Source organism: Vigna unguiculata, chromosome 4 (genome assembly GCF_037176805.1).
Source record: "Vigna unguiculata cultivar grain cowpea cultivar isolate G323 ecotype 2 chromosome 4, ASM3717680v1, whole genome shotgun sequence".
NCBI classification, from domain to species: domain Eukaryota; kingdom Viridiplantae; phylum Streptophyta; class Magnoliopsida; order Fabales; family Fabaceae; genus Vigna; species Vigna unguiculata.
The window spans coordinates 1187836-1214511 of NC_140795.1; the positions used below are offsets into that span (position 1 = coordinate 1187836).

The window sequence follows — 26676 nt, forward strand, 5'->3', positions numbered from 1 at the left end:
GTCTGCTGCAGAATAAAGCTTTGCAGATAATGTGAAATAGAACCAGATGCTGCGTGATTAAAATAACCTACCCAAGAATAATGCATCCCTTTCAGTAACTGTGAAAAGATTATTATGTTTTATTTATTTTTTTTCAATCAGCAAATCACTAATATACTATAAACGAAGTATTTAGGGTAATTCAACCTAAAACATGCATTTTAAATACCAACATTATACCAACCTTTCCTCTGCATATCTGTTCATTTTCATCCACCACGACCTTTCGATTTTAGTTGTTCCTTGTTCGTGTTCTTCATAGTACCAGTACAAGGTTCATTCATTGAAAGTAACTAAATTCATAGTCTCTGAGATAGCTTAACGTGACTTGAGCACTAAACGCATACTTGAACCTGATTCAAATGCATACTTTGACCTTAACGGAACTGACAGCAATACATTAAACGAGATTAATTACTAGTTATAGATAGGAAAAACAACCTCGGTGATTAACTAAGTTCTCAACAAAACTTACTCATCCACACAAACATAGTAACAATATAAAAAAAGGGAAATATGTATATCCTAGATGAAATGACGTAGATGAATAAACAAGTTAAATGACAGATCAAGAAAAGGAGCACCAGACCAAAGTGAACAAGACAATAGAGAGAATTAGATGCTATGCAAATCAAATAATCTGCGGAAGAATAACGCTTCCCTTGCGGGTCATATGCAAGATTCTATATGCCTTTTCATGGTGGACCAAAGAGTCTATAATATCTGCTAATAAATCTCCCTTCTTATGAACATCCCGAGCATGCAGAGCTAAGAAAATTCAGCATTGTTGGTGCTGAACAACACAGCACCCTTCAACTTTGTTTTCGGTAAATCACTGCAAAAGGTACTCCATTCCAAGTCTCTAGGTTGTACCACATATTTTACATTGTGTGTATATATTGCAATGGGTAACATTCTACGCAGCGGTGGTCTTCTCAGCAATGGCGGAACTGGGGATGACCCTTGCCATGTTCAGCTGGGAAAATATGCCGCCATTGCTTTATCAGAAAGGCAAGTTATGATGCAACAAAATGGTGGAGTCTTGGAGAGCTGGAACATAACATACGAAGTAGGTGCTTCAGCCTGTGCACTACAACTAACAAGAGAATGTGACTATACTAAAAACGTCAAGGGTTTACGCTTACAACTCCGCAGCGAGACAACCAAACGCAGTGGAGATCTTGCAGAGTTCGATTTCTTTTTAGACGTGCAAACAATAAATGGAGACGATTTCGTGGTATCTCCTCGCTGGTTCGCCATCTGCGGCGTTCATACAACAACATCACTCAATCAACACAAGAGGGTTAACAACAAAACGGGTAGTTTTTCGGACATGGACATGTATTTGTATGGCGAGGGTCACAAAGGGGGTTTTATTGTTCTCGAGAGGAAGAAAAAGAGTGGTCATTTATTACATTTTGAAGTGACTCTGGCGCATTATCATGCTACTGGTTCAGGCATTAATGATTACCGTAAGATTAAACCAGATTTTGGGCTTTCTATGGTCGCAAAGATTCGATCAATCGGTGGGAATTTGACCATAATGGTGGATGGTCCTGAACAGCACCCTTCTTCTGCATTATTGTACATGTTTGATGAAGTAAGTAGAAATGGTTATTGGCATCGTGAGATGTGCCCTCACTGCGCTAAAAATCCGAAGAAGCAGAACGGAGAACAGTGGCAGTCTGAGAGTGAAGACAGTGATAGTACTCCCAAAGGAGTATCTCTGGGTGGAAGCGGGAAAAGTGTAAGAGTGATTTCCAATGGTGGGAAGTTTGGTGGTGATGGTAATGGAAATTTCTATGAGAGAAATGTTTTTAATGTGATTTATCAGCATCAATGGTCTGAAAACAAGAGTGTTTCTGGAAGAACATATACGTAGGAGCTTGTATTATTAATAACCTAACATGTCCAAGGTGTGTTTGTGTGTAATTTGCTTGTACTTTGAAGTTTATTTCTCTATATAATAAATGTTAAAAGAGAATCCTATGAATATGTTTTGTTTTAGTGAAAATAATCTGTTAGCTATGGAAAGAATCAAACTTAATCCAACAAAAGAGTTCGAACAACTGAGCAAGAATAACACTTGATATATAGATAGAATTAGATTCTATATATATAATTGATATGCTGATATGTGAGAATATCATTACATACCAGACCAAAATGAAAATAGAAACTTTGTTTACATTCTTAGATGTCCCAAAGTTCATACAAAAACAATATGATTATCCTTAGATACAAACAAAGTATGATGATCAAGTTACTGAAGCCACTATACAACTACACAACACGCAAAAATGAGAAAGCAATAAAGTCACAGATATTGGAGTTCTTGCGTTGATTAAAAGAGTTTCACTTGTCGTAATTTCAAGGATCATGAGAACAAAAACCACCAGAAAAGCATGAGATACTCTTCAACAAGAGTTTGAAGGAGATTCAAAGGTTCAACAAGAGTTTGAAGGAGATTCAAAGGTGAGAACAGTTAAGCTTCAACCTTTCAAGACAGTTTTGAGGAGGAATGAACGAATAAAAAAAGTTTGAATGAATGCTTCAATGGATTGTATGGTGAAACAAAATTTCAATGGAGATACAATGATGATAAAAGATTGTGGATAAAATTCTTATTGGTTTTACTGAATATGGTGACTAAATTATTGGAGCAAGAATTAGATGCCATCTAAATTATTCTGCGGAAGATTAACGCTTCCCTTGACGTTACTGTGGGAAGAATCTATAATCTATCTATTTATATTCTTTCCATACGTACACAAACCAATGAACTGCACCACCAAATTGTTCGTCTTCACCTTCATCGGAATTATCGAAAAAATCCATTGAGGTGGTCGAGTTGCACGTGCAGGTATGGTTGGATTCATGTCTAGCTAGATTGATCTTTAAACTTAGAAAGTAATGTTTTAATATTGGAAGGGAAGTGATCGGAGTTGAATTTATAAAATCAATTTTATTCTCTAAATTATTAGCAGAGAAATCGATACTACCATGTTTCATGATTATGATTATGCAGATACGTTGTTGCAGCATAGCAATGGGGAATAGTCCTAGCGGTCCTCGTCTTCTGGGAAATGGAAAGTATTCTTCTTACAATATTACACTGGGCAAAGCGACCACCATTAGCGTGACAAAAGATTTGAGTGGTTGGAAACTGGTGTACGACGTAGACGGAATGACTTCTACACTTTCCATACTCAAAACCGCCGGAAGAAATTCAGGTGATAATAAGGTACGCATCGATATCGTAGATTGTATTTATTCAAAAACTGTTCGTCCTCGTCCACGTGAAAGGTTCACCCTAGTAGTGGAAGAAAACGAAGAAACCGGTGGTCTTGGCACAAATGGTGAGTTTCAAAGAGATTACTCAGGGAATGAAGCAGCATATTGGGAATTTATAGGCGATATGGAAACGTTCAACTGGGCATATGGGTGCGGAACTAGGATGGGTTTTCTCTCTCAGGAGATGAAAAGAAGCAATGAAAAACGACGCAACATGGTGACCGTAGCGCATTATTACGTGAATAATGGTGGTGGTGGTGGTGGAAATTTTGGTGCAAGTGGTGGCGTAGACATAGGTTTTTCAGTAGTGGTGAAGATTGGAATGCTTCATGGGCATTTAGATTTTAGCGTAGATGGTCCTGTGGAACATCCTAGTTCGGCATTACTTTACATGATTGAAGAAGTGATTCAAGCAAGGACGTGGAAGCGTCCTGCATGCCCTCATTGCAAGACCATTCAATCGCAGCGTCGATGGTTGTCTGAGAGTGAAGACAGCGACACCACTTTTCCGGCACCACCATCTCATGGAACCCAACAAACCACATCAAATAATGGACGCTTCAATGGGGATGGCATCGGTAGTATGATTCGAGCAAACAAAGTTAGCTTTAATAAATGGTGGAGATAACTTACGCACGCCAATAACTCTCCTTTTATCTTGTGTGATCCTCCAAGTTGCTTCTGATATACATCAATTTGGATTTTCCGTTGAATTTTAATGTATTATTCGTTTGTTGTATCTTCAAAATACAACAAAGAAATATAGTTTTACTTAAGGTACCGATGTGTTTTTTTTATCAATAAAGAATATAAATAAATAAAAAAGCACTTGTGAAATATTTTAACCCTTTAAAAAAAAATACAAAACCTATGTATGTAGATGTAAAAGTTTGACATCATCAACCAAAACTAGCGAAAAACTAACAAAGACAATGGATCACAAGCTAAAGCATCTAAGAGGCAAAACTTCATATACAATAAAGACAAATATAATAAGATACCAAATATAGTGTAATACTCAACAAAAAGACAGTATCAAAAACTTCAATAAAAAATTTATACTCATAGCCTGCAAGATTTAGTCCTCCGTGATCCCCTCACTAAAATAAATTATAAAATATATATTTTAAAAAAATTTGATATAGAAGTCAGGCAGATTTAAATAATTACCCAATATATATCTTAAATAATTATAAAAAAGCATTTTTTTTTTATAAAAAAGGGACACACAAAAAAGTAACAATATTTAAATAATTATAAAAAAATATTAAATATATATCCTAAGGACAATAATATTTTGACTACTAAATTTTAACAATTTTCTTTTATAACATGAAATGTCATCTTTCAAGTGGTTTTGAAATATTGAGAATGAGAAAATGGAAAACCACTTAAAATATGACACCTAAAGTTGTAAGACAAAATTGTCTAAATTTAGTAGTCAAAAAATCATTTTCCTAAAAATAACTTACAAAAATAAGGAAATAAGAAAACGTAATACAATTTTTATTACAATACCTAATAAGTTAAAAGTGTTTTTAAAAATAAAACAGGTAAGGAGACAAATATAAATATTGAAATAGGATCATTATTGTTTTTTTACATGGGTTGAGGCATCTTAATGTCTCACTCTTTTATTTCTGCATTAGTTATTATTGATAAAAAAAAACTGATTTATGATTTTTAGGGTTAAATATGTTTTTAGTCTCCTTAATTTTTAGTGAAAATTGAAATATAAAAATAAATATTCATGACCTCATTGCCTTAAGGTTTTGTAGTTAAAAGTGATGTCAAATAACTTATATATGTAAGACCAATGTCATATATATATATATATATATATATATATATATATATATATATATATATATATATATATATATATATATATATATATATATATATATATATATATATATATATATATATATATATATCAAAGAAGTTTTGTTTCGAGCTCTCTTATATTAGTACAATTATATTTATCAAAATATACTTTTATTTCATATTTGGTTTGTGAATTAGTTTATGTTTGTTATTAGATGAACTGATCACTCATCTTATTTTACTGATTTGGGATTGAGTGGAAATTGCATCAGAGTAGGAAAGACTTTCTGCCACCTTCCACTTTGGCCTTCCACACCATCTTCACCACACGAACGACATCATAACAGTGCTAATGATCGAGAAGCGCGACCACAGGCAGATCGAGAACGACGCAGTACCTTCGAACCACCATTGGTGTAGCTTCATTCACGTTCCTGCACTCACGAAACGAACCAGTTTTTTCGCCAAAATCCCGTTGCAACAAGACGGAACGAACCCAATGATCCAGAACGCGCCATTGATTATTCCACACAGACGAACCACAACGAACCTGGCCAACGCACGTCCACCACGCCAGAAAACTCAACGCTGCAACATATGAACCAAGCCATCACGAACCCTAGTTGCGAGATTCACTACTTAGCAAAGCCTCATGAGATCTTCATAACCACCGCAACAAGAGTCACGAACACAACAACGTCACGAACCCATTTAGAATGCAATGCTTTCGCCACTCCATTGCTACACTTCTCCAACTCCTTGATGAAACTTACGCAGAGGATCGAAGAGGGAAATAGGAGGGTTATGGTTTTTGCGCACCAGAGAAAGGAGATGGACTGTTTCTGGTTTTGGAGATTTTTATCCCTCCTTCTGGCTCGGTCAATTGAAAACTGAGGCATATCACCATCTTCTGCCTCGGATCCTAACACCTAAAGCCATCTGTCTCGGGTTTGTAGCAACTGAAGCATAAATTGGTTTTACTGGTCCAAATAATTCTCTTCCTGGTAATAGATGTTAGAAATATATTTAAGACTCTAGCTCGTTATAGAGTCTTGATCTAAGTGATTTATTTAAACCGTCACCGATAAATTATACTAAAGTCTAATAAGAACAAAATGAAAGCAGCAACTTCACTGAATGGAAAGAATCTGATAAAAGTAAGTGCAAGAGCATGATGAGAATTATGTTGCAAAGATATAGAAGAGTGATAATATAATGGAGCAAGAATTAGATGCCATCTAAATTATTCTGCGGAACATTAACGCTTCCCTTGATGTTACACTGTGGTGGGAAGAATCTACAATCTATCTATTTATATTCTTTCCATATGTGAACACAGCATCAACAGCACCAAATTGTTATATTTATCGTTCATCGGAATTATCGAAAGAGTTCATTTCAGGTGGTCGAGTTGCACAGGTATGGTTGAATTTATGTCTAGCTACGTTGATCTTTCAAGTTTTAGGATAATTAGTTGTGTACTTTCCTTATGGCGTTTGTTTTTGTATATTTTTATCTGCATATATTCTTTTTATGATAAAAGAAATATCTGGATAGGTTTTTGTTTCTTAGATTAATTAATCTGACACAGTAAAATTTAAGGAAAGTGACAAGGTTATCTGTTAATTTTGTAATGGTTATCTCTTTATTTTTAATCTCTGCTCCTACTTTACTTCTCTTAATTTTAGTTCATGTTTCAATTTTTTTCTGATGAGATACTATGAAACCGGTGATTTGATTTTCACTTAATAAATACTGAAGATAGGGAACAATCACTTACATTCAGAATTGCAGAAAAAATTTCAAAACCAAAATTCATTTCCTAATTTCGAAAAATTTAAATATATTTTTAGTCGATCAATTTTAACACACAATTAGAATTCATCTGGATTCTAAATGTTAATACACTTTTATCTAAAACTTAAAAAATAAGAAATATAATTCTTTTCATTTAAGTTAAATTTCTTTTATATATCAAACGCATCTCAAGTTAAAATTGGAATCTTTGAGAACATTTGACGCGTTCTTCATTCAATGTCAATGGAGAGGTTTAAAGTTCCAAAAGTATTAACTTGTATAATTATATTTATTTTTAAAATTTAAAAATTAAAATATATCAAAATTTAAAAAATAAATAAATTCAATATCATGTCAAATTTAGAGAATAAAAATCCGATTATTAGAAAATTTGAGTAAAAGTGTGTACCGAATGCGATTAAATATATTAAGACGAAATTTTTGTTGGGAATAATCCAAGTGTGAGTTAAAGTTTCACATTAGATATAATAGACAAAGTTAAACACTGTATAAGAATAAATATCCATAACATCATTGCCTTAAAGTTTTTGTGTAAAATGGTGTCAAATATTTTATATGTATAAGACTAATGTCATATAATCATATGCAACCAGAATCTCTCGATCACTATAACCATGACCCGGATGTATATAATCCCAACAATTCTAAATAAGACAGGTTGTACTTGAGTTTTTGTCTGTATTGATTCTTCCAACATGTTGGAAGACAACTGAATGTTATTGATATGGGTGATGTGTGCCGATAGAAAGATGGGTGGAAATTGTTGAATAGAAATGGGGAATAGTCCTAGCGGGCCTCGTCTTCTGGTGAATGGAAACTATTCTTCTTACGACATTAAACTGGGAAAAGCGGATACCATTAGCGTGACAAAAGATGAAGAGTTTTATGACGGGAATTCATCTTGGGCACTCGTGTACAACATAGACGGACTGTTATGTAAACTTTCCATAGACAAAAGCACCCGTGATAATACATTATTCATCAATGTAATGGAATATTGTGGACGTATTTTCATAACAGTGAAAAATGAAAAAGAAGCTGGTCTTGTTTGCCGAATAACTCCACAGTTCGCCCCGTGGTATTTGGCCAAACATTCGACAAAACATGGTCAATCATCGAGGGGCGACATACGAACGTGCACTTTGCCATATGCGTATGGAACAAGGAAAGGTCTTCTTATTACGCAGAAAAAGAAGAAGAGCCATGAAGAAGGAGGGTACATGGTAACCATAGCACACTATTACGTGAATACTGCTAGTGATGGAGATAAGGGTGCAAGTGAACTGGATTTGGGTTTTTCAGTTGTGATGAAGATTGGATTGAATAATGGGCGATTAGATTTTAATGTAGATGGCCCTGTGGAACACCCTTCTTCGGCATTACTTTACATGATCGAAGAAGTGGTTAGAACAGGGACGTGGAACCCTTCTGCATGCCCTCATTGCAAGAATATCCAATCGCAGCGCCGTAGATGGCTGTCTGAGAGTGAAGACAGCGACGCCCCTTTTCCGGCACCGCCACGTTATGGAGGCTCACAAAACACAGCAAATATGGGACGCTTCAATGGGGATGCTAACGGTAGTATGATTCGAGCAAAGGAAGTTAAGTTTTCGAATGAAAATTACTTTGGGAAATGGTGGAAATGACTTATATATAGTGTGCACATGTTATAGGATTAACGAATTTTAATGAAAATTCTGTTTTTGAGTTATGAAATGCACGATTTTATTAGTTGAATAGAAATTTGATATTAGACAATGGTTCGGAGGTTTTCATAGTCTGCTTTGCAAAAGTTGGACATGGATTTGGAAGAATCAATGAAAAATAATGGAATTAACGAGTGGAAAAGACAAAAATCAAAGTGGGTAGAAAATATGAGAAATATTAACACAATATTTTTAACAAAGTTATGACAAATATTATTTTTAACAAAGTTATGACAAATTTTTTATTTAGGTAAAAAAATATTATTTTATTACTTTATTTTAATTAAAAAATAAAAAATTAATTTACTTTAATTCTATTTTTATAAATTTTGTTAAGTTTGTCAAAAAATAATTCTTCATAATTAAAAGAATCTGAGCAAGAATAACATTTGATATATGATAGAGAATTACATTATATATATATATATATATATATATATATATATATATATATATATATATATATATATATATTTGATGTGCTGATATGAGAGAATATATCATTATATACCAGGCCAAAATAAAAATAGAAACTTGTGTACATTTCTTAGATGTCTCAAAGTTAATAAAACACAATATGATGATGAAGTTACTACGGTCATTACATTACACCATCCTTAGATGTCCTAGAGTTCATACAAACAAATGATGATCAAGAAGCCACTATTACATCTATACACTACAAGAAATACGATAGAGATGGGTGATAATTTGTAGAATTAAATGCCATCTAAATTATTCTGCGGAAGATTAACGCTTCCCTTGATGTTGATGTTACAGTGGGAAGAATCTATAACTTATCTATTTATATTCTTTCCATATATGCACGCACCAATCACCAAATTCTTCGTCTTCACGTTCATCGGAATTATCGAAAAAATTCATTCAGGTGGTCGAGTCGAACTTGCAGGTATGATGGGATTTATGTATATTTCCAGGTGGTGGAAGTGGTGTAGACATAGGTTTTTCAGTTATGGTGAAGATCGGAGTGGGTAATGGGCGATTGAAGAAGTGGTTCGAACTGGGAAGTGGAACCCTTCTGCATGCCCTCATTGCAAGAATCTCCAATGGCAGCGTAGATTGCTATCTGAGAGTGAAGACAGCGACACCCCTTCTCCGGCGCCGCCATGCAGGCTCACAAAACACAGCAAATATGGGACGCTTCAATGGGGATGCTAACGGTAGTATAATTCAAGCAACTAAAATTAACTTTAAAAGTGGTGGTGGAGATAACTTATAGTCTACCAAATTCAACCGTCTGCGTCTTGCTGTATGATGTGAATGTGGGGTTCGTGATGAGGCGCGTTCTGCAGCGAAGGGGACTCGCCTTCTTCGTTCTGCTCCGACGAAGGTTCGAAGTTGCTGCGAAGATGGCTGATGTGCTCCTTAGGAATACAAAAGTGTGAGTGTAAGTCCTATATTGACTAGAGATGAGAAAGCATAACACTGTATTAAAATAAAATACCCATAAATCCATTGCCTTAAGGTTTTGGATTGAAAGTGGTGTCAATTCATTATGTGGTTGTACTCGGATCTCATTAATGTTGTATCTCCCCACTAATACCCCTCCTTCAAAACCTAACATCAAGATTTTAAAAGGTCTTATTAGTGTTATATCTTTCCAGTAAAACCTCGTCTTCTGTAAATCTAACAATGCTCGGGGATGACTTTGAGATTCGAATCAGGCGCAAAGGTGTTCGCTTTCTGAATCGTTGTTAACCATTCTAAAATAATGAATTTGATAGGTTTTGTCCAAATTAATTGAATGTCAAGCGGTTGTACAGGGTAATTTCATCATTTAACTAATTTTATAACATGTTTAACCACTTATTTGAATTCACTTAACCCATTTTTTTTTTCTCATGGCCTAAATCAACAGTAATCGTAGTGTGTTTCAACAAACACTCAACCCTTGCTTATTCTTAATTAAAATAACTCAAAACTTTAAAAAGATTATTGTTAAAGGCCAAGTGGTGGTCCAATATCATATAATCATTTAACCAAATTTATAATAGATTTAACCATTTCATTGAACTCACTTAACCAAGTCTCTTTTTTTTTTTCATGTAACTAAAGAATATATTTACACTATGTGGGAAACTCTCAATCATTGCTAACCATTTTATATAAGTGTCCAATATAAGATAATTTTGAGATGAATTAGGCAATTATCTTATTTTGCTTTTGTTGAATTTTTGTATAAATCACCCCAATTTTAATTATTTTCCAATTTCCAATATCAATAGAGTCAAAGTGACAAAATAAAGAAAATATATGAATTTTAAGCAATTTTGACCAAAACTAACACTGGTGCATATGAGCAGCAATGATGAAGCTTAAGCCACAAAAGTAAACTTATTGCAAAAGGAAGCATCAAAGGAAGCATCAAGTTCTGAACCTGAGGCTAAGCCATAAAAACTCCTTCTCTAGGAAGTTATCTCTAGAGCTGCAACACAAGAACATGACCTGAACCACAAAGGAAACTCAATCAGGAAGGAAACCTATGTTGCGGGAGCAATAAGTACACTGTTGAGCACTGTACTAAACAATTTATAAAAACAGAGTTGCACCTTTGTTTAGAAAGACTTTTTGGAGTGGTTCTTTTGAGATATTTTTAAAGAGCTTCATAGGCACTTATCTTTGTACTTAGTAAACATTAATAGAGGACTTAAGAGAGGATGATTCTTCAATATCTTATATTGTATTCATCTATTATGAGGAGTTGAACATCTTTAAATGTTGAAGCAAGGATGTAACCCTTTGCAATTCTCTTGTATTAGTATTGTTATATCTATTAAAGTATGTTATTTTATATTTGTGAATTAAATTATGTTTGTTTTACTGATTTGGGATTAAGTGGAAACCAGTTTCAAATTAGATGTTAGGAGTAGACCTAAGACTCTGGCCGGTTATAGAGTCTTGATCATAATGCAATGCAAGTGGTTTATTGCTAAAGTCTAGTAAGAACAAAATGAAAGCAGCAAATGGAAATAATCTAATAAAAGTAAGTGCAAGAGCATGATGATATATTGGAGCAAGAATTAGATGCCATCTAAATTATTCTGCGGAAGATAAACGCTTCCCTTGATATTACCGTGGGAAGAATCTATAATCTATCTATTTATATTCTTATGTGCACACAGCAATATGAACTGCAACACCAACTTCTTCGTCTTCAAGTTCATCGGAATTCTCGAAAAAATCGATTGAGGTGGTCGAGTTGCACGTGCGGGTATGGTTGGATTTATGTCTAACTAGGTTTATCTTTCCACGTTTTGGGATAATTAGTTGTTTGCTTTTCTTACAGCATTTGCTTTTCTACATTTTTATCAGCATAGATTTTGCTTCCTATATAGGTTCCCTTAATCCCAGAAACTAATCTTTTAATGTTTGGAGTAAGGTGAAACGGTTATCGCTCTATCTTTAATCTCTGGCAATTTTTTACATGTTAGGTTATATTTTATATATATATATTTATATATATATATTTTATGATTATAGTCATCGAGAAGATTGTTATTCCATATTACATGATATTAGTTTTACATATATAAGATATTTGATACTACTTTAATCTATAATTTTAAGACAATGGTACCATATGTCTTTATTTTTATATAGTGTTTAACTTTGTCTATTTTATTTAATGTGAGACTTTTTTTACTCACACTTCAACTATTCTCACCATATTGATTCCAAGTGAACATGGATTAATGTGGCAAAATTGTTGCACAGAAATGGGGAACAGTCCAAGCGGCACTCGTCTTCTAGGAAACGGAAAGTATTCTTACAATATTAAAATGGGCGAAGCGGCTACCATTAGCGTGTTAAAAGATGAAAAGAGGCCACGCTGGAAACTCGTGTACGACGTAGACGGAATGACATCTTCTGTTCTTTGCGTATTCAAAACCACCGACAAAAATTTAGGTAATGATGTAATATTCGTCGAAGTAGCAGATTGCGATGCCGACGAAGAAACAGAGGGGGATTCAAAGGTTGTTCGTCCCGAACCACGTCAAAATTTTGGCGTAAAAATGGAAAAGGGAAAAAATGAAACTGGTCTGTTTTCCGTATATGTTTTGAATGATAATGATCCCTTAGCGGCAGGGGAAGTAAGAAAGCAAGGTGTATCACGGAGGGGCGAGGTAGAAACGCAGTTTTGGGCATATGGGTGTGGAACAAGGAAGGGTCTTTTTGTTGTGGTGAAGAAGAAGAAGAAGAGCAATGAAAAACTAGCGTACATGGTAACCGTGGCGCATTATTACGTGAATAGTGGGAGTGGTTGTGGTGTTGATATGGGTTTTTCAGTTGTGGTGAAGATCGGAGTGAATAATGGGGTGTTAGATTTTAGCGTCGATGGCCCTGAGGAACACCCTACTTCGGCGTTACTTTTCATGATCGAAGAAGTGATTCAAACGGCGTCGTGGAACCCTTCTGCATGCCCTCATTGCAAGAATATCCAATCGCAGCGCCGTAGATGGCTGTCTGAGAGTGAAGAAGACAGCGACGCACCTTTTCCGGCACCGCCACGTTATGGAGGCTCACAAAACACAGCAAATAAGGGACGCTTCAACGGCGATGGCATCGGTAGTATGATTCAAGCAAAGGAAGTTAACTTCAATAAATGGTGGAGATTCCGATAACCCGGCAGATATGTAATATGGATACCGATATTTTGAGACCATATTTTTTTAACCACTTATGACATGATAAATGTTATAAGAAAAAGTTGTCAAAAATTTAGTAATTAAAATATTATTGTCTTTTTTTTTTATTATGATTTGATATTGTCTTTTAATTACTATTTACTTTTTCTTCTAGAAATATAAAACTTAATTCTTATTAAGACTAATTTATCTTTATAAGAATTATCAAATGGTGTTAAAAGAACTTTTTACATGTAATATATAGGTTAAATTACTCTTTTGATCCCTCTATTTGTTATGAAATTTCAGTTTGGTCCTTAGGTTTTTCGTCATCTCAATTTGGTCATTATTTTTTAAAAAATGACTCAATTTGGTCCTCAGCGTTAACTTTGACCGGACAATGTTAAAATCAACGTCACGTGTCAATTTCTGGATTTTTTGAATTCTTTTAATATTTTTTGAATTTTTGAATTTTTTTTTTGAATTTTTTTAATATCAAATGGTCTGTCTCAGTTTTTTTTTATATATATATGTTACCCTTTTCATTACAGTGCTTCTAATCGGTTGGTGTTGATGTTGTCTTTGTAAATATTGTATGTATGTTATTATTATTTTATTTTTTTGGTTTTTTTATCATATTTCAATTTCATCATATTCTTGTAGTACACTAACAAATTCATCATTTTTTACTCTTTCGGTATTTCTGACGCATTTTACCACATAGCATTATAAGTATTGTTCTTTTGTGCATTCCACAATTGAATTTGATGGGAGATAACTATAAGTTAACTTAACCCTATCCATATTTTTCTTTCATTTTCTGTTGCTGCAAAGCACTAAACTAGTAATATTTATTTGATAATAGTGCCAAATATATATATATATATATATATATATATATATATATATATATATATATATATATATATACACGTTTTAGGAATTATTGCTTTGTGCATCTATTCCTGATAACATGCAATTATTTCTTCATGGAATCTGTTTTTATTGAATCTAAAACCGTTAATTCAAAGTTTCAAACAATTAATAGAAGCAGGGGAATAAAGTTATGTGAAATCTAACACAAGAAGTCAATATTGGCTGAATTCAAGTGTCACTTTCATTTTCAACTGGACGGACCTAATCAATTAAGCCATTAAATTATGAGAAATTCCATATTTCTATCTTTATCATTTTATTTATTTTTATTTTCAAAGATAAATTAATACATCATGCAATTTCTTTATTCCAAAATTAATCCGTCTTTTTAATGAATTTTTTTATTGTGTAAACTATGTTTTCAATTAATAGTTTCTTATTATATTTATAAGTATTTTGAAAATATCTCTTAGAACAAGGTCTCATTTTATTTTTTAATTCTTTAGTTAAATATATTTTTTACTCTAATTTTCGATGAAAACTGAAATTAGTCTTTTATCTAAAACTTTGTCTCAATTTAATTTTCAACTTTAGAAAGGTATAAATTTATTTATTTTAATCAAATTTTGTGAAGTTTATTTGATGTTTTAAATGTATTTTATGACCGTACTTGAATCGATTATCCATTTGACACAGATTCAAATTAATCCAAAATTTTAAAAAGGAACTAATTCTAATTTTTACTAAAAAAAATTAAATTAAGATACAAAACACGTATTTAACCTTAAATCTTCGTTATCCTAATAAGAAAAACGTGACTTGAACACTAAACGCAATAAAAGGGCAATATGCATACGCCAGATGAATGACGTAGATATGAATAAACAAGTGAAACAATAGATCAAGAAAAGGAGCACCAGAACAAAGTGAACAAGACAATAGAGAGAATTAGATGCTATGCAAATCAAATAATCTGCAGAAGAATAACGCTTCCCTCTCGGGTAATATGCAAGATTCTATAATCTGTGTTAATAAATCTCCCTTCTTATGAACATCCCGAGCATGCAGAGCTGAACAACACAGCACCCTTCAACTTTGTTTTGGGTAAATCACTGCAAAAGGTACTCCATTCCAAGTCTCTAGGTTGTACCATATTGGTGCTTGGTTGTGTGTATATATTGCAATGGGTAACATTCTACGCAGCGGTGGTCTTCTCAGCAATGGTGGAACTGGGTATGACCCTTACCACGTTCAGCTGGGGAGATATACTTCCATTTCTTTATCAGAAAGGCAAGTTATGAGGCAACAAAACGGTGGTCTCTTGGAGATGTGGAACATGACATACGAAGTAGGTGCTTCAACCTGTGCACTACAGCTAACAATAGCACTTGACAATACTAAAAAAGTGAAGGGTATATACTTACAACTTCGGAGCCTGATACGCAGAAGCTGTGGAGCTGTTGCAGAGTTCGATTTCGTTTTAGACTCGCGAACAATAGATGGAGACGCAGATTATTTCCTGGTATATCCCCAACCCATCTCTGGCTTTTATTCACCGGTAACGCACTATGAGAACAAGAAGTTTAACAGCAAATCGGGCACTGTTACGGATATCGACATGTATATGTATGGTGAGGGACAAAAAGGAGGTCTCATTCTCCTTGAAAGGAAGAAAAAGAGTGAGCAACAACCCCCTTTTGAAGTGATTATGGCGCACTATCATGTTACTAGTTCAGGCATTAATCCTCACAAGATGAGACCAGATTTTGGGCTTTCTATGTTCGCAAAGATTCGATCAATCCGTGGCAGTTTGACTATAACGGTGGATGGCCCTGAACAACACCCTTCTTCTGCATTATTGTACATGTTCGATGAAGTCATCAGACACGCGTATTGGCATCGTGACATGTGCCCTCACTGTGCTAAACATCCCAAGAAGCAGAACGGAGAACTGTGTGAGAGTGAAGAATCTGAGGGTGGAAGCGGCAAAGATAATTCAAGACTGATTTCTAATGGTGGCAAGTTTGGAGGTGATGGCAATGGTAATTTCTATGAGAGAAATACTTTTAATAATATGATTTATCCGCATTAGCGATCTGAAAACAAAAGTGTTTGTGGAAGAACATATATATGTAGGAGCTGCAGTTTCTGTACTGTAATATAGCAGCTTCTGTTATTAGTAACCTAATAATAACATGTCCAATGTCTTTGTGTGTAACCCTAATAATAAAGGGTGCTTGCATGTTCTTTGAACTTTATCTCTCTATAATAAATAGTAAAAGAGAGGATATTTATATTTTATCATATGGATTATATATATAAAATATTTGACATCATTTTTAATCTCAAACTTTAAGATAATGTTATGTTAGATTACACAGAAGGAGGTTTTATTGGGGAGAACAAACAACAAAGAGACCTCAGCCCAACCACATAAGACATCAACATCACTCTCAACTCCCAAAATCTTAAGACAATAGCTTATGGGTCTTTATTCTTATATAGTGCTCTACTTTCTCATTTCTATCATTTAGCCAATGTAAAACTTAGACTCATACTTGAATTCCTAAAATATTATGAGTCTTTATTCTTATACGGTGTTTAACTTTGTGTATTTTTATTCGATGTAAAATTTTAACTAACACTCGAACTACTCCCACCATAAATATATCAAAGATTCGGAGATTATATACCCTGATTTACATCTCTCATATCTACATTAAAAGAGATAATCTCTTTTATATTATAATAAAATAATAATATACAGATATTATAATCAGTAAAAATACATGTTTATACGCGTGTAACCATTGAAAAAGAATTAATTTTTAATATTGTACCTGCTCAACAACCTGTACTCATGTGGTCATTATTGTAATATAATAATTTGTCAAGGCTCAAAATAGGTTCAATGTTCCACAAAAGATTTAATAATAAAATTCATACGATATTATGATTATCTTTTATGAGATACATGAAAGTGATTGTGAAATATAAACTGAAATATAAGCATTTTAATTTCATTAAATGGTGCATGCAGAATTTTGCGATCCCTAAAAGTTGTTTTTGTAGATATTCGCATAGTCTTTGGCAAGTAAATACATCAAACAGAAGAATTAGTAATTAGTAGCAAGGTCAAGTGGTGAGGGAGTGAGCAAAAGTGGGTGCTGTGAATTTTGGGATAAAGAACCTAAAAAACCAGAAGAATGAACAGTTGAACAACAGATGAGAGTGAAAGGCTAAGCCAACATAGTGCATAACACGATTGGAGAAAACTTTTATGTTTTAGCTTATGATTGAGATGTTGGTGATAAACATGATGAGAATTATGTTCCAAAAGATAAGATAAAGATGGTGATAATGTTTAGAATTAGATGCCATCTAAATTATTCTGCGGAAGATTAACGCTTCCCTTCATGTTACTGTGGGAAGAATCTATAATCTATCTATTTATATTCTTTCCATATGTGCACACACCAATGAACTGCACCACCAAATTCTTCGTCTTCACATCGGAATTATCGAAAAAATCCATTGAGGTGGTCGAGTTGCTTGCAGGTGCAGGTATGGCTGGATTTACGTCTAGCTACGTTGATCTTTCCAGTTTTAGGATAATTAGTTCTTTTGCTTTTCTCACAGCATTTGTTTTTCTACATCTTTATCTGCATAGATTTTTTGATTCCTATACATTAATTAACCGCAGAAAGTAATTTTTTTTAATATTGGGAAGAAAGTGAAATGATTATCTCTCTGATAACCTTCAATGGCCTCTCCATCTTTAATCTCTGCCAATTTTTTGTCGGTTCTTATCTTAACTTTTTATTCCTTGTTTCACAAATTTTTCCGATGAGATACCGGTGATTTGATTCCCCAGTTAGACAATCACTTGTATTCAGGACTGGAAAAAAATTTCAACTTCAAAATTCATCTTTCTATTTCGAAAATCTCCGAATCCAGATTTTCTACTAATTTTTTTGATATTTTCCTGTGCTGGACATTAAAAATACACTGTACTTGTATTTTAAGTATCTTTTTAATATATTTTAAATCGTTAAAATTTGTGGTAATCGGTGTATTATGAAAACACAATAAAGAAACAGTCCACAAAAAACTGACAGAAAATCCAAATTCAAAATCTTAATAGTAAAATTGTATATTAAAATCGATTGAATATAGTAAGGTGAAATTCTAAATAACAGAGCTAATTCTTGAGTTTTGTCCGTATTTAAAAATGTTAAAAATAAATTACGAGGTTAACTTAATCCTACAAAAATTAACTTGTAAAATAAGTTTTGTTCTAATATTATGTTAATAAATGGACTTTAAAACTCATGCAATCTCATATAATTAGCTTATAAGACAAGATTTTTATTTATTTATATATTATAAATTAGTTTTATCTCTAATTAATTTGAAACTTCTGACCATCTTATCTCTAGTCCACGTGAAATATCCGACGACTCAATGTTATTGATATGTGTGCAGATACATTAGTGGAAATTGTTGCATAATGGGGAATAGTCCTAGCGGCCTTCGTCTTCTTGGAAATGGAAAGTATTCTTACGATATCAAACTGGGGAAAGCAGCTAGCATTAGCGTGAAAACAGGACGGATAAAAGAAAAAGAGAACAGTTTCTCAAGGAGCCAAACGTGGGAACTCTCGTACAACGTAGACAGAATAACAACATGTACACTTTCCATAGTAAAAACCACAAAAACAGTTCCAGCCGAAGAAAAGTTACTGATCAATATCAAAGATTATATTCCTGAAGCAAACAACAGGCACATCAAAGAAAAGCATGCAGCTCTTCCAACTCACCCAACCGAGTTATTTTCCATAACGCTGCAAAAAGATGACGAAGAAGACGGTGTTCTTGACGTAGCATTTCATCAGAGTTGCAGGTACTTGGAACCAGACTACATGAAAAAGAGGCGTGAGAGGAGCACGGCAGGAACATCGTTTTACGCATATGGGTATGGGAGTAGGATGGGTGTTTTCGTGATGGAGAAGAAGAAGAGAAGCAATGAAAAACAACCGTACATGGTTACGTTGGCGCATTATTACGTGAATAGTGGTAGAGGTGTGGATATAGGGTTTTCGGTTTTGGTGAAGATTGGAGTGCAGAATGGGGAATTAGATTTTAGCGTAGAGGGCCCTGAGGAACACCCTAGTTTGGCGTTGCTTTACATGATTGAAGAAGTGGTTCGAAGTGGGAAGTGGAAGCGTTCTGCATGTCCTCATTGCAAGAATCTGCAACAATGGCAGCGTAGATGGGTGTCTGAGAGTGAAGACAGTGACACGAATGTTCCAACACCAGCAGCATCTCATGGAGGCCAACAAAATGCATCAAATAAGGGAAGGTTCAGTGGGGATGGCATCGGTAGTATGATTCATGCAAACAAAGTTAACTTTAATAAATGGTGGACATAACTTGAATGAACCAGAATCAGTTTCTGCATGATAAATGGTAGTGTAGATATTATGTATAATTAGTGTTATAATGTTTTTCCTTAGTTATTAAGTTCTGTTCAAGTCCTTTAACATAAGAAAATTAATGGAGAGTTTCTTGTTATGCTAAAAGATGAGAAAAAAAAATGTAATCATTTGAATCATGCCGGAAACACTTACCCTTGATCTTCGTAAACTGAGTTTAATCATATGAAAAAAAAAATGTATTATAATATTATCAGTTTTAGATTTATGTGTAAGAAAAAACAGAAAAGGACAATTGAAAGTAGAAAAATTGAAATATCAATTGTCATTCCTCTTTTAATCCATTTTAATTTTAATCTAGAGTACAAAACATTTATCAATTAAACTTTTATCATTTATAATTTTTTATTTTATTATGAGATTTATTCTCACTTATATATTATAATTTTAGTTTTATCTTTAACTGTCATGTAATTTTTAACACACTCATCACTTTTGGAATATTGAAAATAAGAATAAAAAATAATATGATAAACTTAAATCTCAACTAAAATAGGTTCTTATAAATCTCATATTACAAGAAATAAGAGTTATAGTTATACATGATAACAAAACATAACAACTAACTATATACTGTCCAAAATATCTTAAAATCGAATAATTGATTATATGTAATATTTGTTTATGTTTAATTTATTTTATTTTAATAAAAATTGAGTTCAATACAAGACCTGAGAAGTGTGCATTGTTATCTGAGTTCGACAATAATAGTTGTGAGTTGTGTGTCATTGCTTGAGGAAAAGAAGCGGTCAAATAGACTAATAGAATAGTTGGAGTCATTGTTATTGATTAGTATACCAAATGGATAAGTTTAGATATCATTTTTTAAGGAGAGGCATGTTGTTTAGAAAAATTATGATTATTTATTGATTAAGGTTAAGTACTTGAAAATTGTTAATGTGTATGAAATAAATCTAAGAGTCAGAGAGCAATAAAATTTATGAAATTACTATCGGATAAAGATTTTATTCTGGTTAGATTTCATGCATCAAATCAATATGACAAACAATAAATAATATAATTTCAATTTCTACTCTACCATTCACACCACTATTTAATAAGTTAGAATGTTTTAGAAACAAGTATAAACTTATTAATAAGAACTCTATAATGTCTTAGACTTTTTCTTATTAAAAGTTCACATAAAACATTAAATTTGGATGTTAGGAATAACCAACGATGAACTCTATGTCTAAATGCTCAAAATTCACTTAGTTGTTCTATTATAGTCTAGGTTCTAATATTGTGTTTAATGATCATATATCCACAAATATGTAATTGATCAATTCATGCAATTAAGATCGAGAATAGAAATATAAGAGTAATAAAAAATAAATATATTGAATAGTAGAAATGACAAAGATTGAAGATACATTATGTCCAACTCCTATGAATAAGGGAGTTAATTACTCTTATACATTCTGAATACTAGAAAAATAATAATGATGAATGTCTCTAACCTTCAGAATGTGTCTCCACTAAAGAATTAAGTTCTCTCTCTCCTCCAAAAGGGAAAGTTCTCCAAAAAGGGGAGATTCACTTTTAACTTTGTAGAGCCTTCTATTTAAAGACTTTTAGAACTAGATCGGGTTTAAAATTTATACTTTAATTTGTAATTGAAGTAACCAACTCTATCGATAATTGATTATATTGATATATTCTTAAATCTCTGAGATTTTCACTTATCTACAAAATATAAAACAAATACTTATTTTTTTCCCAATTTATTAAATAAAACCTTAATTGTTCTAACAAAAGATAAAATATTTATCTTTTCTACAATTATCTAATAAAATCTTAATTATCTAACAAAAGATAAAATACTTATCTTTTCAAAAATTATTTGATAAACCCTTAATTCTTTACAAAGATAATAATAAAAATACCAATAAAATATAAAAAAATAAATATAATAAAAAGATGATAATATCAATTATAAGTCACGTGAAGATGTGGAGAAGGTTAAAGGTGGTGTTTGCACTAGTGTACTTTTTACCTTTTAACTCGAGTAATATGCTTCAATTTTAAAGCAAACAAAGGATATAAAAACACAATGGCCATTTTTGAAACTTTCGTGAACTTATAAGTCTCGATTATTGATGTAACCCAGACATATTCAACTATATGCTTTGGTTGTTAAGGAACCGAAGCCTATAAGTTCACAAAAAATTCAAAATTATCGCTCTTTTTCTAATTATTTCATTTTAGTGCATAGATATAGGTCTCGGTTGCTACAGAACCGAGGTTTATACACCATATATGCTTCAATTGCTGCATAATTGAAGCCTATAAGTTTGCAAAAATTTCAAACTTGCTACTATTTTTTTAAAAAATATTTTATTTAATTGCAGAGGTATAGCTTCAACTGTTACAGACTGAGGCCTATACACCCTATATGTTTCGGTTGATACAGAATTAAGGCTTATACACCCTACATGTTCCAATTGCTGTAGAACCGAACCTCTTAATAAAAGATGATAATGTCAATTATCAATCACGTGAAGAGGTGAAAAAGGTGAAAGGTTGTGTTTGCACTGGTGTTGTCTTTTCTTTTTAACTCGAGTGATATATTTCAGTTTTAAAACAAACGAAACATTTAAAAATGCAATGACAATTTGGAAATTTTTGTAAATTTATAAACCTCGATTGATGATATAACCGAAGCATAAATAATTACATGTATTTCTTAGCCTTTTTAACATCTTGCGGTACCATATGAATAGAGATTCATTAAATTAATATGTTTCTCATTTAACAATGCTTGGCATAATTAATTGTGTAATACATGGTTAATCCACTTTTATTTTTGTTTTAATCTTCGTTATTTTAGTTTACTGTTTGTAATGATATACTTCTCTCTCTTTTTTCGACTTTAATAATATAATATGTTGATATTTATCTCTTGTCTATAACTTCTTAGAAAATAAGACAGGTATTATAGAAATAATGGACATTACAAAGACGGTAAAAAAAATATTGCATTAGGTTCCTAACACATATGTTCTATATTCTAACTGGTACTTATTTCTAAACACTTAGTATTAAAAGTATAGACAAATAAGAGTGATGAAGTAAGGTGTGAGAACAGATAAATTTATTGTAGAGGAGTTTTATAACCCGGTAGGAAAACTAATCACCAGGAAAATCTCAAAAAGCGAAATTTAAATTTAACTTAATTTCGCAACAGTATGAAAAGTTAAATTTGTATGTATCTATATATTATAATCACGTCTTATCTTTAATCGATGTAAAATCTCCGATCTCTAACCATTATTGTGCAGATTGAGATGCTTCTATTAGCATATTGAAGCACTTTTGTTTGATTAGCAGAATACCACCGTTTATTTTGCTTTTCGTGCATGACTTGAATTTCAAAATGCTCACCAAAATTAAAGTTTAGATACTTGAGTTACAAAATTTACTTAGTAAGACAGCTCCAGTCTTATGAAGTTCACAATGCAGTTCTTGAAGAGAAGTGAGGGTAAACAAGCCTAAGAAATGACTACAACAAACATATTTTGCCTAAGATACTTGGATCCTATATGTAGGATTTTACATATTCAAGCAAGAGAATCCCCAGCTTCTGCCATGCACTTGCCTAAGGACTCTTCTATGATGTGTTTAAAAGTAATAATTAGTTCTCCATCTTTTCTCTATCAATAGCATACTTCTAGTTGCGACTTTTGCATTTTTCCATGGCTCTTGGTGCTGCAGGAATCAAACATAGGTAGATAAGTACACTATATTTTTGGTCTAATGATTTATTTTAGAACACAAGACAATGCTGGAGTGTGAATGAACTCTCATTCATATTGAAAGTAGAAAACCTTCAAGAGATGAGTTATGTCATTTTGTGGCATTATGCAGTTGAATTATATCATGACTGATGAGTTTTTCAAGATATAAAAGAAAGCACATAGTTGTATGAGTCAGTCTCACCTAGTCCAATTGCTTCAGAACTTTTCATTATCCTCAACCTCTTGCATGAGTCAGTGAACATCCTAAACAACAACAACAACATCATTTCTCATATTGTCCTTTGTTGATTCTGATATTATTAAGATGATCAAATAAATGTATTTGCAGAGAAACACAGTTTATCAAATGTTTACTATGCAGAGTAATTCTTTTTTAACTCACTAAACACCAAAATGGAAATCAAATCAGAATAATGCAAAACAGAGAGACATGATATGCACTCACTCCCATGGAACATCACCAACTAGCATCCAATCACCATCCTTGTCTTCATAGGTGAGAACATATTCTGAACCATGAAGCAGATCCATCAATCTACTCTCACTCATCTTATCTCGACCAGAAACTCCATGAGAACCACATTGACCTGCACTTGTCATTGATGAAAACATCATCAGAATCGGAAACATAAAAAACATTTTATTGGTAAAGAATCATTTGACCTATTCATAGCACTCCCGTAAATATTCCCCCAGCTCATGGAACCAACCAGCCTGAGCCTGTGACATTGCAAGACTTAGGATTCTGATTTAAAAGGGTGTCACTTCTGATCATGATAAATTCTTTATACTTCTCTCATCAAAATCAAATCAAGAGAATAGTTGCTATAACCAAAGAATATTGAAATTTGAAAGCTATGGAGAATTGTACAGTAAGAAGGTAACAACAACTTTGACTGTAAATTGCTAGCAAGGAAAACCACAACTCACTGATTGTAAAACAACTAAACATCTTTTCCAGTGCTGTAGAAAGTTCCATGTAAGTGCCAAAGTTTTTGAGATCCACTTTCCTCAAGTATGGAGCACCATCCATGCTAACTTTCACATAAAGGCACCCTGACTTGGCTTCTGCATCATCATCATTCTTCTGAGGCTGAGTTGCCATTGAGTTCTTCCTGAAAGATCGGATTGGTGGCCATCCCACAACCTGTTCCCTGATCCAACAAACACAAAAATTACACTATATTAAAAGGGAAACTGAGATAACAAATCAGAGATCATAACTTCAAAACATAAAGGAACCCAACCACTAGTCTGTCAAATAAGGGAAATGCATAATAAGAACACAAACTGCAGAAAAAAAAAATAACAAAGTTTCACCATGGAACACTGAATAATCAGAGGAGTTCAGTACAAAGTCATACACAACAGCAAACAATTGATAACCAAGATGAAGAAGAAAATTTAAAGAACAACCAAAATAACCGAGAGTAACATGATAACATAATTTACAGAACAACCAAAATAACAGATATCATGATTACCATAGAAGGAATACCCCCTAAGTTACATAGAAAAGTGTTAACAGCTTATATAACACTAGAGAGTAACAAGATAACATAGTAGCAACAAGAAGAGTTAGAGAACTCAAAAGCCTCGCCTTGATAGACTTTGTCCTCCCTTCTTTTCAATTCAAAATTCAACCAAATAATTTTCTCAGAGTAAAAAACAAAAATCATTTCCTGTCTCTGAATTATCCTATTTCCTTCTGGATTCCAACATTTTCCAAATATACAAAAGCTATAAACACAAGACAGCACAAACAGTAAACAAATATAACATTAACTACAATACAAGAATACAATATTATGTGATGATGCTAAAGGAAGATGGTGCTACTTTGCAGCAGGAGCAGATATCTGAGGTTTCTTCTCATTCAATGGTTTTGGAGGCAGAGGAACTTTATCTTTTACAACAGAAATTTGTTGGTTGGCAGACTCAGCCTTGGCAGCACTAGCACCAATACCCCTTGGTGAGAACAAGCCACACTCTTTTCCCAAACCCACCTCAGATCCACCATTCCCAGAGAGAAGCCACTTCCCAGAACCCCCATCAATGGTGTCTGAGAAACCCCTTTTGGCCCCAGACACCAAATTCTTGACCATGCCTAAAGGGTGTCCATTCTTTTCTTCCACACCACCCCCATCTCTCTCCGGTGACTCAGAACCTGGTAAACCGAGTCTCAGCTCAGTAGCCTTGAGGTTCAAGCCACCACTAGTTCTCGGAGAAAACTTGTCAGAACCTTCCATTGCAGAAACCTCTGATAACCCTACATAGCCTTGTTCCAATGGCACAGACATCAAATTTCAGCTCACACAGTTAAACAGTTTCAGTTATTCTCAGATATGGAAATGAATTAATAGAGAGGGAGATGGAAACAGAAACTGAGACCGGATAATCAGAATTTAACAGTGGAAACAAAAGACTTTCTATATTGTAAAACTCTATGCATTCTGTATAAACTGATAGCAATGAAATTATATGTGGTGTAACAAAAAAAAGAAAAAGAGAAAATTGGAGGACCAGGGAGAATGAGAGATTGTGATTGCATTTACTATACAAAACAGAATATGGAACTGTTTGCAGCTGTTTGCTTTATTCTTCAAATTAAATTAAATTTTGTAAGAAAAAAAAAATATTCCTTTGAAGAATGTGCTTTTTCAGTTTTCTATAATTCCTGTGAATCTTTTTGTGGGAGACCACTCCGACAAAGCCCAGAAAGTCCCTGCCATACTTTACCCCTTTCATTATTCCTTTTGCAAATCAATTTCAATGTCACTCATCATTTTAGTAAGAAATTATTATGTTTATTCTTTAGTTTTGGATAATTTATTTAATTTGTACCAAATTACGATCAAACAGTAATCGAATATAAATAACTTCTGATGACATTGAAATTTTTTGTGGGAGTATTGGTGTAACTATGAGACAAGTAGAAGAGTTTTGGTGTAACTATCCAAAACTTATGATGAGAGTCTATTATTGTTAGTTTTATCTAAAATAAATTTAAGTGCATTGCATTTATTAAAAAAAAATAAGTTTTAGAAATAAAAAGTAAAAGAAGTAAAAGTTAGAGTAATTTATATTAAAAGAATGTTATATTTTGTTGAATGTGCACCAAAAGAATAGATGAAGTGGAGGCAGCGTTTGGGAGAAAGACAAGTGAGGCTTCAAAAAGGAAAGCAAGGAATGGCAGGAAAATGACGGGACGAACAGTG

The 26676-nt window shown here is 33.1% G+C and overlaps 6 protein-coding genes across 7 annotated transcripts; 5 read left to right on the forward strand and 1 right to left on the reverse strand.

The window, feature by feature from the left end:
- Nucleotides 1-767: 767 nt before the first annotated feature.
- On the forward strand, nt 768-16507 carry LOC114182171 (uncharacterized). 2 transcript variants are annotated; one of them, XM_085672540.1, is made up of 2 exons: nt 768-1917; nt 16339-16507. In XM_085672540.1, the coding sequence occupies exons 1-2, from the start codon at nt 944-946 to the stop codon at nt 16340-16342; spliced, it is 978 nt and encodes a 325-aa protein (XP_085528666.1). In that variant the 5' UTR covers nt 768-943; the 3' UTR covers nt 16343-16507. The 2 variants fall into 2 exon arrangements, with proteins under 2 accessions (XP_085528666.1, XP_027924767.2); XM_028068966.2 differs by lacking the exon at nt 16339-16507 and having other exon boundaries at nt 768-2023.
- LOC114182172 (uncharacterized) lies at nt 2783-8694 on the forward strand. The gene is made up of 5 exons (XM_085672271.1): nt 2783-2902; nt 3068-3959; nt 6500-6579; nt 7572-7635; nt 7750-8694. The coding sequence occupies exons 2-5, from the start codon at nt 3089-3091 to the stop codon at nt 8622-8624; spliced, it is 1890 nt and encodes a 629-aa protein (XP_085528397.1). The 5' UTR covers nt 2783-2902; nt 3068-3088; the 3' UTR covers nt 8625-8694.
- Nucleotides 2793-19787, forward strand: LOC114181168 (uncharacterized). Its single transcript, XM_028067529.2, has 3 exons — nt 2793-2881; nt 17746-17770; nt 18692-19787. The coding sequence occupies exon 3, from the start codon at nt 18717-18719 to the stop codon at nt 19635-19637; it is 921 nt and encodes a 306-aa protein (XP_027923330.1). The 5' UTR covers nt 2793-2881; nt 17746-17770; nt 18692-18716; the 3' UTR covers nt 19638-19787.
- On the forward strand, nt 11828-13461 carry LOC114182170 (uncharacterized). The gene is made up of 2 exons (XM_028068965.2): nt 11828-11916; nt 12420-13461. Exon 2 carries the CDS (start codon nt 12422-12424, stop codon nt 13325-13327), a length of 906 nt encoding a protein of 301 aa, XP_027924766.1. The 5' UTR covers nt 11828-11916; nt 12420-12421; the 3' UTR covers nt 13328-13461.
- On the forward strand, nt 15310-16507 carry LOC146886613 (uncharacterized). The gene has a single exon (XM_085672542.1). It carries the CDS (start codon nt 15390-15392, stop codon nt 16296-16298), a length of 909 nt encoding a protein of 302 aa, XP_085528668.1. The 5' UTR covers nt 15310-15389; the 3' UTR covers nt 16299-16507.
- A 3302-nt stretch (nt 19788-23089) lies between the features above and the next one.
- On the reverse strand, nt 23090-26022 carry PAP2 (phytochrome-associated protein 2). Its single transcript, XM_028069104.2, has 5 exons — nt 25298-26022; nt 24389-24612; nt 23904-24045; nt 23640-23701; nt 23090-23408 (listed from the first exon to the last, which is right to left on the reverse strand). The coding sequence occupies exons 1-5, from the start codon at nt 25756-25758 to the stop codon at nt 23371-23373; spliced, it is 927 nt and encodes a 308-aa protein (XP_027924905.1). The 5' UTR covers nt 25759-26022; the 3' UTR covers nt 23090-23370.
- Nucleotides 26023-26676: the final 654 nt, after the last annotated feature.

Coding starts and splice junctions, on each gene's coding strand:
- LOC114182171 (XM_085672540.1), top strand. CDS start 944: ATGGGTAACATTCTACGCAGCGGTGGTCTTCTCAGCAATGGCGGAACT.
- LOC114182172 (XM_085672271.1), top strand. CDS start 3,089: ATGGGGAATAGTCCTAGCGGTCCTCGTCTTCTGGGAAATGGAAAGTAT. Junction 3,960..6,499: donor CTTTAATAAATGGTGGAGAT/AACTTACGCACG, acceptor ATGTGAACACAG/CATCAACAGCACCAAATTGT. Junction 7,636..7,749: donor AACAATTCTAAATAAGACAG/GTTGTACTTGAG, acceptor ATTGTTGAATAG/AAATGGGGAATAGTCCTAGC.
- LOC114182170 (XM_028068965.2), top strand. CDS start 12,422: ATGGGGAACAGTCCAAGCGGCACTCGTCTTCTAGGAAACGGAAAGTAT.
- LOC146886613 (XM_085672542.1), top strand. CDS start 15,390: ATGGGTAACATTCTACGCAGCGGTGGTCTTCTCAGCAATGGTGGAACT.
- LOC114181168 (XM_028067529.2), top strand. CDS start 18,717: ATGGGGAATAGTCCTAGCGGCCTTCGTCTTCTTGGAAATGGAAAGTAT.
- PAP2 (XM_028069104.2), bottom strand. CDS start 25,758: ATGTCTGTGCCATTGGAACAAGGCTATGTAGGGTTATCAGAGGTTTCT. Junction 24,046..24,388: donor GTTTAGTTGTTTTACAATCA/GTGAGTTGTGGT, acceptor TGACAAGTGCAG/GTCAATGTGGTTCTCATGGA. Junction 23,409..23,639: donor TTCTGAAGCAATTGGACTAG/GTGAGACTGACT, acceptor TGATTCCTGCAG/CACCAAGAGCCATGGAAAAA.